This window comes from Spermophilus citellus, assembly GCF_964194105.1.
Source record: "Spermophilus citellus genome assembly, chromosome: 9".
Taxonomy (NCBI): Eukaryota; Metazoa; Chordata; class Mammalia; order Rodentia; family Sciuridae; genus Spermophilus; species Spermophilus citellus.
In genome coordinates, this window is record NC_138191.1 from 2,177,149 (window position 1) to 2,189,047 (window position 11,899).

The 11,899-nt window shown below is 43.4% G+C and overlaps 1 protein-coding gene across 6 annotated transcripts in view; it reads left to right on the top strand.

The window, feature by feature from the left end:
* The window catches only part of RPRD2 (regulation of nuclear pre-mRNA domain containing 2), a 99,144-nt gene extending 90,651 nt beyond the window's left edge, over nucleotides 1–8,493 (top strand). For 2 of the 6 annotated variants that reach the window (XM_081308259.1, XM_081308260.1), the window contains 2 exons: nucleotides 1,882–3,063; nucleotides 3,204–3,436. In XM_081308259.1, the coding sequence (XP_081164385.1) occupies nucleotides 1,882–3,063; nucleotides 3,204–3,292 (1,271 nt within the window). In that variant the 3' untranslated portion in view covers nucleotides 3,293–3,436. Of the gene's footprint in view, nucleotides 1–1,881 lie in introns of all 6 variants that reach the window. The other 4 variants (XM_081308261.1, XM_081308262.1, XM_081308257.1 and 1 more) reach the window with 2 other exon arrangements.
* Nucleotides 8,494–11,899: the final 3,406 nt, after the last annotated feature.

Sequence of the window (11,899 nt, forward strand, 5' to 3'; positions counted from 1 at the left end):
TATTACGTATCACATTGTAGTACTTGAGTACTTCTGGGTTTGGTGACAACAATGACTGCTGGGAATTAAAATTAAATTAAACTGTTAGGAAAGGAAAAATTGTATAGCCTGGAAACTTTTCAGAATGAAACATGCTTTCCCTCCCGCCTCCCCAGGATAACTGAAGTTAAATATCAATTGTTTGGATATTATCTAACATTGATATTAGATTACAGAAAAATTTTAAAAAAAAAAGGAAACATTAGAATTTTGCCAGGCATGGTGGCTTATGCCTAAAATCTGAGCAGCTAAAGAGGCTGAGACAAGAGAATCACAAGTTCAAGACTAGCCTCAGCAACTTATTGAGGCCCTAAGCAACTTAGCAAGACCTGTCTCAAAATAAAAAATATAAAGGTCTGGGGATATGGCTCAGTGTTTAAGCACCCTTGGGTTCATTTCCCAGTTCTTCCCACACAAAAAATAAATAAATAAATAAAAAGTAATACTGGAGTGGCCCTAAAATTATTCACACCGTAAATTTCAGCAAATATGGGTTAAAATTGATATGTTGAAGACATATTAATTAACCAAAGTTACCATATAAAATTATGAAATACTCTTTTACAATATCATTGCTAAGGATAAGTTTTAGTACAATTTATTAACTAAAATCTATACATTTGGAGCTGGAAATGTATCTCAATGGTAGAGTGCTTCTCTTGCATACAAGAAGCCCTGGTTTCGAACCTCAGTACCAAAAAGAGAAAAATTTATATATTTGCATGAAGTAAAGTTTTCATTTATGACCAGAAATTCATTAAATTTTCCAAAACATGGTTAAATTTATCTGCTCTTCTGTTACCTCTTTGTCAAATATTTTTTTAATATTTTTTTAAATATTTTTTTAGTTGTAGACGGACACTTTATTTATTTTATTTTTATGTGGTGCTGGGATCAAACCCAGGGCTTCATATATGCGAGGACTTCATATGTCACTGAGCCACATTTGTCAAATATTTTTTAAAACATTTTCTACAGGAGTAGTTTGCTTTCATGAACCTTCAACCTTTGTCCCAAAGAGCTCTTTCTCAGTACTTCTGAGGAAGTTTTGTCTGTCATTGAATAGGGTTGAATCTCATCATTATCAGTTTTAATTAATCAATAATCCTTGGTTTTTCCAAGTTATAGAATAGAAATTTTGTTTTCTTGTGAAAGGATCAGTACCCCTGTTTGTCTGGCTTTTAAGTCTTTGTGTTTATCTCATTTTTATTGCTACATTTTACAATCAGATGTGATACTTAAAAGCATTGTTTTCTAAAAGGTAACAACCAGTCTAGCAAGAGATACTTCTTGGAACAAAGTATTCCCCATTCTAATGGATTTCTCGGGTTTGCACATGTTGTCTCCCTCTTAGGAGTCACAGTGTGTACTGTTAACCTTAGAGACGATTGTGGAGCTGGGAAAGGAAAGGTAGGGCAGGATAAATGTTTGCATTTTGAGAACCATTTCCACCGATCAAACATTAATAAATACTGGCTTAAGTTGTTGTTTTAAGAATAATTTTGCTTCCTTTCTTTTCCTGCTTTGCCTTGTTTCAACTATGAGTGATTCTGACATGAGAATCTCTCCCTTCCTGTTGCCTTTTATTGTGCTGTTTTGGATGCGTTTCTGAACTACACGGGAAACATTTCAGTGATTTTTCTCTTTTGGATTGATAAATAAGTCCAGTGTTTTTTATGACCTTGAGCCAGTACTTGTTTGGTCTGGATTCCCTTTGGCTTCATATTTTAAAACCCATCTGGTTCCCACCAGAATGAGTGAGGATATCTCATAAGCCTACATTGTTTTTATTAGATGGCAGGGAGTTGTTCTTTTTAACCCCTCTAATCTTTGCTTTTACAGGCCTGTCATCTTTACTTCAGAGTGTTACTGGAAACCCAGTTCCATCCAGTGAAGCTGCATCTCAGAGCACATCAGCTTCCCCTGCCAACACCACAGTCTCTACCATAAAAGGAAGAAATGTGTCCTCTAATACCCAATCTTTTATTCCCAAAAGCTTCAGCTATTCTCCTAATTCATCAGCTTCTGAAGTCTCTTCAACTTCAGCCAGCAAGACATCAATTGGGCAAAGTCCAGGGCTTCCAAGCACTACGTTTAAACTGCCATCCAACTCTTTAGGGTTTGCAGGTACCCACAGTACTAGCCCTGCTGCCCCGCCTACCGAAGTTGCCATGTGCCAATCTTCAGAGATCTCCAAGCCAAAACTGGAGTCAGAGTCCACCTCCCCAAGCCTGGAAATGAAGATCCACAACTTCTTAAAAGGTAATCCTGGTTTCAGTGGCTTAAACTTAAATATCCCAATCCTGAGCAGTTTGGGGTCCAGTGCCCCATCCGAGAGCCATCCCTCAGACTTCCAGCGTGGCCCTACTAGCACTTCAATCGACAACATTGATGGAACCCCTGTACGGGATGAACGGAGTGGAACACCCACCCAGGATGAGATGATGGACAAGCCTACGTCCAGCAGTGTAGATACTATGTCCCTGCTTTCTAAGATCATTAGCCCGGGTTCTTCAACACCCAGCAGTACAAGATCACCACCTGCCGGGAGAGATGAAAACTACCCCCGGGAGCTCTCCAATTCTGTATCTACATATCGACCCTTTGGCCTGGGCAGTGAATCTCCCTATAAGCAACCTTCTGATGGAATGGAGAGACCGTCTTCCCTGATGGACTCTTCACAGGAAAAGTTCTATCCAGATACTTCTTTCCATGAAGATGAAGATTACCGAGATTTTGAGTACTCAGGGCCTCCACCTTCTGCTATGATGAACCTGGAGAAGAAACCAGCCAAATCTATCCTGAAGTCCAGCAAGGTGTCTGATGCCCCGGAGTACCAGCCAATCCTGTCCAGTTATAGCCACAGGGCCCAAGAATTTGGGGTAAAGTCAGCCTTCCCTCCATCTGTAAGAGCCCTCCTGGACTCTAGTGAGAACTGTGACCGTCTTGCTTCTTCCCCTGGGCTCTTTGGTGCCTTCAGCATAAGAGGGAACGAACCTGGGTCTGACCGGTCACCATCACCGAGTAAGAATGATTCATTTTTCACCCCCGACTCCAACCACAATAGCTTGTCTCAGTCTACCACTGGGCATCTCAGTTTGCCACAGAAGCAGTACCCAGACTCTCCTCACCCAGTCCCACATCGTTCCCTTTTCTCTCCGCAGAATACCCTCGCTGCTCCCACGGGCCACCCACCCACGTCAGGCGTGGAGAAAGTCCTGGCCTCCACCATTTCCACCACGTCGACGATTGAGTTTAAGAATATGCTTAAAAACGCCTCACGCAAGCCCTCAGATGACAAGCATTTTGGCCAGACGCCCAACAAGGGCACTTCAAATGATGGTGTCAGTCTCTCTAGCCTCACCCAGCCCAGCTTGACGACCGCTGACCAGCAGCAACAAGAAGAGCACTACCGCATAGAGACCCGCGTGTCCTCCTCCTGCCTAGACTTGCCTGATAGCACAGAAGAAAAAGGGGCCCCGATAGAAACTCTGGGTTACCATAATGCAGCTAATAGAAGGATGTCGGGGGAGCCGATACAGACCGTAGAGTCCATCCGAGTTCCGGGGAAGGGGAATAGAGGACATGGGCGCGAGGCTTCAAGGGTGGGCTGGTTCGACCTGAGCACCTCGGGCAGCTCTTTTGACAATGGCCCTTCCAGTGCCTCTGATTTGGCCTCCCTTGGGGGTGGGGGCAGCGGAGGCCTCACTGGCTTTAAAACAACACCATACAAGGAACGGGCACCCCAGTTTCAGGAGAGTGTCGGCAACTTTCGTTCCAACAGTTTCAACTCAACATTTGAGCATCATCTCCCCCCGTCCCCCTTGGAACATGGGACACCCTTCCAGAGAGAGCCAGTGGGGCCGTCATCTGCCCCTCCTGCCCCTCCTAAGGATCACAGTGGTATCTTCTCTCGAGATGCGCCCGCTCATCTGCCCTCTGTGGATCTTACCAATCCCTTCACGAAGGAGGCGGCCCTGGCCCACGCTGCCCCACCGCCTCCTCCCGGAGAGCACAGCGGAGTCCCCTTCCCGGCCCCGCCCCCTCCTCCGCCCCCGGGGGAGCACGGCAGCAGTGGTGGCAGCGGTGTCCCCTTCTCTACTCCGCCCCCTCCTCCGCCCCCTGTTGACCACTCTGGAGTTGTGCCCTTCCCCACCCCTCCACTGGCAGAGCACGGAGTGGCAGGGGCTGTGGCCGTGTTTCCCAAGGACCATAGCTCCCTCCTTCAAGGGACCCTGGCTGAGCATTTTGGGGTGCTCGCAGGACCCAGGGACCATGGGGGCCCCACCCAACGGGACCTCAACGGCCCTGGCCTTAGCCGTGTGCGGGAGAGCCTGAGCCTGCCCGCCCACTCTCTGGAGCACCTGGGCCCAGCTCATGGAGGAGGTGGGGGAGGCGGCAGCAGCGGCAGTGGCCCCCCCTTGGGTCCCTCCCACAGAGACGCCATCAACCGGAGTGGTATGATTTTACGGAGTCCCCGGCCAGACTTTCGGCCTAGGGAACCTTTTCTCGGCAGAGACCCATTCCACAGTTTAAAGAGACCCAGGCCACCTTTCGCTAGGGGCCCTCCGTTCTTTGCACCAAAACGCCCATTCTTCCCTCCCAGGTACTGATGGAAACCAAGGGAAAGAAGCATTTTGTTGAACAGTCTAGAGAGCATTGCAAGTAGGAGTTTGATTTATTGCTGTTTTTATTTGTTTTCCCTCCTTTGATTTATTTTTTTTATTATGATAAAGGGCCTCCCTTCCAAATTAAAAAGTCATCTCTGCTTACATTTTACTATTCCATCCAGTCCCTCCTCCTACAGCACTTACTTGCTTCTCCAAGCTATTTGTATTTAAGAAAGAAACACAACCAAAGGCCACTTCATTTGGCTGGGGGCTTGGGGAGTGGGGAGGAAACAATCATTATTTTATCCCATCTATTAAAGAGTATAACTACATTTGAAATAAAACTTCCATCAGTACAGATAATAACATGCGGAATGTTGGGGTGTTATTTTGGGGTTGGCTTCTGTAGTAGTGATGGAAGGACCCCTGGCCTCTTCCTTCTCCAACAAAGTAACTGCTGTAACCAGTGTGATTCCCTGTTCTCTGCCCTGCTGGCAGCCAGGAGATGTTGCAAGGGAGGAAATGTGGAAGATCTTGGGCCTGTCAGGGTTTTTTGGTTTTGGTTTTTATTTTTTTCTGTCAGGTTTCTTTGTTTCATTTTTAAAGGCATGTTGTTCTTTCCCCTTTTCCTAAAATCTTACTTTTTTTTTTCCCTCCAATCAGACCCTTCCTCTAAAGTACTATATCAGGCAGTAACTTTGAGGAAATACAAAACTCATTCTATACTGGTCAAAATTTTTCTCCTTTTAAAAGGAATGAAAGGGGGCTGAATATAAGTTCCAGGTTAAAATAATGATATATGCCTACAATACATCAAACTAGGAAGGAGCCATTGAGGTGTGCTGGGACCTGACTGTCTTCTGTAAGCAAGAGGGAACAGGACACATTCCAGGCATCTTGCACCAAGCTCTTGCTTTCTGCTTTTCTTTCTTTCTCATTTTTTCCCCTCGATCTTCATTTCTATTTTAACTAGAAAGTCACTACAGTTGACAGTTGATACAAAGATGCAAATGAAATATTAATCCCTGCATTTTTTTTATAGAAGTTAATTTTACTTCTCTAACATGGTGTTCATTGGTGGTTTTCAGCAAACGTTAACTATTGAGAAAGGGAAATATTTGTCTTCAGCTTGGTTTCCCCCCTTGCCTCCGTCCTGTATCACCCCTACTCTTGGTAACTCAGAGGAGGAGATTCAGTAGTACTTATATTATACCTCTTTAAATGTGTCTTGGAAACAGGTGGGTGTTACTATTCATGTCATTACAGAGAAAAGGAAAGACCTGAAAAATCCAAATTGCCCCCACTCTGCAGATAGCAACCTATCACATTTCAAGGCTCAAGCTTTATCCCCACTTCTTATGCTCAACAGGAGGCAAAGAATGTTTCTGCTTTTCATTTTACATGAGAGAGGTATACTTTCCTTCTCCTTGGACTAAAAGGCTTGTTTGTGTTCTCCAACTAGTATTTGGGAGAAAGACAATCACTGTACTTTGTTTAATCTTTGTATCTAGGGACCCTGAAAAGCAAAAACTGCTTACTAATTTTTTTTTTTGGGGGGGGGGCTGTTTTGTTTTGGTTTTTTTTAATGTTTTACCCCAAGGTACTGGTAAACCTCCAGATAGATGAGTAAAACAGTACGTGTTGAGGTTTTGAAGGAATCCTAGCAAATTTCATATATTTTCTCCCAAGTTAGTACAGTACTAACTATGAGGAAGGATGGAAATTGCTTTGGATTTCTCCTGTTGAATATCAAAGGTGGAGGAGGGTGAGCAGTATAGTGACAAAAGATGACTCTTTGTCTCAGAATAAACTTGCCTTTCAGAGAAAGCAGCTTAAACCAGGTGTCCATCATAGCTTGGGAGTTTTTATGTGATGTTTTCCACGTTATTTATTTGGGCTCACCTTGTGTTCTGTGGTTAGCATGCGTCAGCTCATTCACCTTCCTAATGCGTGTCTGGTCTTGAGCCATCTGTTCTTTGTTTCTTTGACCCTCAAGCCTCTTTGCCCTATAGCTGTCTCCACAAAAATGCATGATACCATGACCTTGTGTGTGGGATGGGGTATATAGTATAGCAAAGCAAAGGAAGCATAGTTATTTTGAGTCCTAAGGCATTTGTTTTGTGAAAAAGCATAACTGAATGGGGGTGGAGGTAAGGGAAATTCTGTCTGAGAATTGATTTTTTTTTTTTTTTGCAGAAATTAAGTGGGATTTTTTTATTCTAGAATTTAAAAAATGTGAATTATTTCTGCTGCTCTTGTTTAAGCTAATGTAGTGTTTACTTGAAAAGGCTCTCTGACCATTTGATTTTATCAGAAAATGTGGGGATGTCAGGAAAGTGGCTTCCTGAGTATTGGGGCAGGGTAATTGTCCTCAAAAACATGATGGCTGATCCTTGAAAGGCAGACATTGTACAATTCAAAGTTGGACTTTTAAGGGTTTGGGGTTTTGTGGGATGTTTTTGTTCATTTGCCACAGAGTCCTCAGTACATTTGTTTCAGGATGGAAATGAGGATTTGTATGAGACTGTCAGCTATTAATTTTAAGGAAATCGCTACAGCAGTAAATGAAGACAACAATGTATATATGTGATATAGTGAAACAAAAAAAGACACTTTCTGGTATTCATAAACATGAGACAAAGGGGTTTTATTCTTTCTGTGTCTGTGATTTAAAACTCCAAGACCATGCTCTGACTTTTGTATTTCAACCTGAGTTTAAAAAATAAACAAGATATTTTTAAAAGAAAGTATAACATACTGTGTCTTAGCAAGGACATGACTCATATGAAAGCAGAATATGAGAAATTATTACTAAGGTCCTGGTGCTCACTGTAAAATCACAGACAAAGAATTCTAGTGAATACACTAGTACCACTTTAGTGATACGTGTCAGAAGTAGGGTCCTTAAGTATTTTGTAAGGGTTCACTCTTCAGCCAGCTAACATGAGAGCTCCCTCCCTGCTTCCTTCTGCCTGCCCAAGAGTCAAGGTAAATAGAATTTTGTTGATTCCAGGGAAGGTTGATTCCAAGGTAGGATTTTTATCCTGATACCAGGAAAACAATGTGGTATATATGGTACAGCAAACCTATCTAGATAATGTGAATATGCTAAACTTCCCAATTGCAGAATATTCACTATCGGTCCTGAAGTTACCTGTTCACACAGTTAAGCTTCAGCTGTTACTGTTTTGAAGCCGCTGTAAATTACTGCTTCCCTTCTTCCCTCCCCCCCTTTTTTTTAAATTGGTGGGGGTGCCTGTTAAGATTAAAATTAGATATGTTGGTGATATTCTCACGTGTTCAGTGTGGAAAACAAAATAAGTACATGCTTTAGAGGCAACAACAATGAAATCCTTTTGAAATGTGTATTGATATCATTTAATAAAATAACTAGTTCTAAAGGTTTGACATTTTTCTTTGAGATTGGGGCTTTGTTCAAGGGCCCCTGGCTTCTCTGGTGAGTCCAAATAGGAGGGAACTTCTCCAGGAGCTGAAACTGCTGCTTTGAGGAGCAAACCTGTGGTTGGAAAATCAAAATTTTCTCCAGCAAAGATCCAACATGACTCTTCAGGGCTGAAGGTGAAACCAGCTACAGAATACAGAAAGAAAATCCTGGATGTATCTCTGAAGATGCAGTTGTATTGGCTTTTGGTCTAAGGGTATGTGGAGAAGGGGCAGTGAGTGGCCTGTGTACTCACACATTTCTGAGGCACCACAGAGTGGCCACAGACCATCTGTCTCATTCCTTCCTCATGACCACTTACACTTTCTTCTAACCATTCCTTTAAAAAAAAAATCTTTGTCCCCAATATTTTATTTTCCAGTTTAATAAAATATAGCTCTCTTTGTTGTGTGGTTGACTTTTCCCCTCACATTGATCTAGTCCAGCTGTCCCCTATCTGAGCCTCAGATCTTCATGGCCTTGTGAGTTTTGTTTGATCCTTGGTATGATTGTGTAATGGGTGGGGTGAGACCAAGATGTTCAGGAAGTGGTTGGTGATGAAGTGGGATATATACTGTTTAGATATTGTGTGTCTTCCAAAAGTTGTACAATTGTGAGCCAAGAGGAATTTTAAAGCAGGCACAGAATTGTGGGGAGGGTGTGGTAAGGATCCTTCTGGCCAGTTCTTTCCCCACGTCTACCCTTATTGCGTATTGGCAACCTGTCACGCAGAATCCTAACTTAACTCTCCTCTCTCACCCCATCCCTTCTTATCATAACCCAGTGAGGCTTAATAATGGAATGTTGGCTTTAAGGGGTGGTGAAGAGGGCTGGTCACTGCATATGGGTCAGGCCTGGGTCACGGGCAGGGTAGAAGGCTCTAAATAGCAGGCTTGATTACGTGAAGCTACATATATGTGCCCCAAGACACTTCTGAAATAGCAACAGCCTAGGCACACACCCAGCAAGTACAGTGCACCTCTGTGCTGGCTGCCTCTGGAATGTAGCTCACCCCTTCTTCCTATGCCTTCCTGGAAACTGGTCTTGCCCACCTTATTTTCTCTGTCCCTTAAGAAAGTCACAGCCTTGAGACTTCCTCATTGGCCTTTCTGGGTACATTGTTGAAAACTCATAACTTCCTCCCCCTAAATCACTGTAGGTAAGCCTATCTTACACAGAAGGGATGAGTTACCGTGTGTAGTCATAATCCACCATCAGGTGGGTATTGGGGTGTCTCATACTTGCTTATGAGTAACTGCAGCCGAGCCTGATCAGCTGCTGTCCACAGTTGCTGAGTAATAACTCACTGAGGCTGCGCTAACAAGGCTGCTAGAGAGTCACCAGTAGGACAGATACTTTTCTTTAAAAGGCGTTTTTCAGTTGTCAGTGTATATTTACATGTGGTACTGAGAATTGAACTCACGCATGCCAGGCCAGTGCTCAGCCCCGAGGGGCCCCGTTGCTGTGAAGGAAAGGAGTAGGTGTGATGTGAACTGGAGACCTACTTCAGACAACTCCCTTGCTTAGTCCAAGTTTGTGGAAAGGAGGAAAGGATGAGATCCGTATAGAGATTTACTGTCAGTTCCCATAGGTGGTTTGGTTTTGTTGCTGAGGATTGAGCCCAGGAGGACCTCACGCTTGCTAAGCTCTTGTACTACCACTAAGCTATATCCCTAGTTCCTCCATTTTTTTTTCCAATATTTTGTTTTTTAGTTGTAGTTGGACACGATACCTTTATTTTATGTGTGGTGCTGAGGATCGAACCCAGAGCCACACGCGAGGTCAGCGCTCTGCCACTGAACCACAATGCCAGCCCTCCTCCATTTTTTTTCCCAGAACTTTCTCTTTGTTCTCACCTAAACAAGAGTCAAAAGTTGAGAATACAGGTGTGGGTGGAGGGGCTAATGAGTTCTGCTGTGCCAACTGAGAAACAAATAGGTAGTACTTTTTTGTGTGTTTGACTCAAGGGTGTTGGCTAAACCAGTTTATCCTGGATGTGTGTGGGTTCATAGAAAATTAAATATTCCAGGAAATTGACTTCCTTATCCCCAGTGTATCTCCTTATGTTTGGGAAATACTCCAGTCCTTTGCCAAATAATTTGCAGAAAAGAGAAGACTTGACACCGATACATTTTTCTTGGGATAGTTAATATAGAATGGATAGGAAAATATGGACAGCATCCAGTAGAGATTAGTGAAGGGTTGTTTTGAAATTTTACAGAAAAGTGGGGCTTAGTTGTACATAGGGGCCTATAGATTGCCTAGGACATTTAAGAGTATTTTTGCTCCTCTCCCCTACCCCTACCCTAAAATGACACATCCCTATACTGGCTCCTGAATTTAGAATATTTCTATGCCCACTCACCCCCAACACACACACTCTGGCCTCCACCTGACAAACCAGTGTTGAGAGGCCAGAGGTGAGGGGTGTCTGTTTTCTCCTTTCTCTTGTACAAACAAGAGATGTCTCCTGGAAGGGAAATTTGTGAAGATTTTAGGTGAGCCGGAACCTTTGTTTTTCAAAGCCGAAGTTCAGTTTATCTCCATGCCCCTGACAAGAAGCTTTCCTCTTGTCCACTCTGGATTTCTCTCCCATTGTGGCATCTAAAGCACAGTTAAAGTAAAAGCTTGGCCCCATTCTAGACCTTTCATTCATATCTGAAATTAATTTTTGTTTTTTAAATCTTATCTGCATACACACACCCCCATGCCTTTAGCTACTGTACTATTTCTAGGCTGCAACTGTGGCTCAGTGGTAGAGTTCTTGCCTAGTATGCGCGAGGCCTTGGGTTCAGTCCTCAGCATCTTACACACATGAAATTGGTGGCAATGACATAAACCTTTTATTTTCTTCCCCCCCCCCCCAACCTTCCAATACCTTTATCTTTTTGGTACAAGGAACTTTGGGGGAATTTGCTTCTAGGAGCTAAGATAAATTTGGAGATAGGTTCTGATCCTGATAAGTGGAAAGTATATTTGATTTTCAATGGAGAATATTCCTACATATACTTTTGTGCAGGAGGGATTTTTTTAAGAGAATTTTTTAATATTTTAGTTTTCGGCGGACACAACATCTTTGTTTGTGGTGCTGAGGATGGAACGCAGGCCGCATGCATGCCAGGCGAGCGCGCTACCGCTTGAGCCACACTCCCAGCCCGGGATGTCTATTCTAAAAGCTGGGAATTTCCTAAAAATTTTTTTTTTTTTTTTAGTGAGAGAGGAGAGAGAGTGAGAGAGAGAGAGAGAGAGAATTTTTAATATTTATTTTTTAGTTCTCGGCGGACACAACATCTTTGTTGGTATGTGGTGCTGAGGATCGAACCCGGGCCACACGCATGCCAGGCGAGCGCGCTACCACTTGAGCCACATCCCCAGCCCGGGATGTCTATTCTAAAAGCTGGGAATTTCCTAAAATTTGACTAAGGGCCTAGGATGACTTCTACTTAAGATTCCCCTTCCCCTACACTTGTATGGAAATCTTAAGATTTCCTCCATGCTTCTTTCTTCCTTAACTTCAATCTGATAGAGAAAAGTTGGACAATACCTCTGCACCCTATTTAAAGGACTTGGCCATAAGTATCTGCATAGAGAAAAGTGAAGCATTCTGGTCCAAGAGACAAAGTGAACAACCCAAGTTGTGGAGTCAAAGAGAAAGCTTGATTTTTCTGAGGACAATTTTCCATGTTTTAAAGGGAGCATAGGAATAAAATACCTGACAAATGAGACAGCGAAGCATAGCACTTGGCACATCACAGATGTTCAGGGGTATTCTGGCAGCCAGGGGTAGAGTGGACAAGAAGTTTCAGGA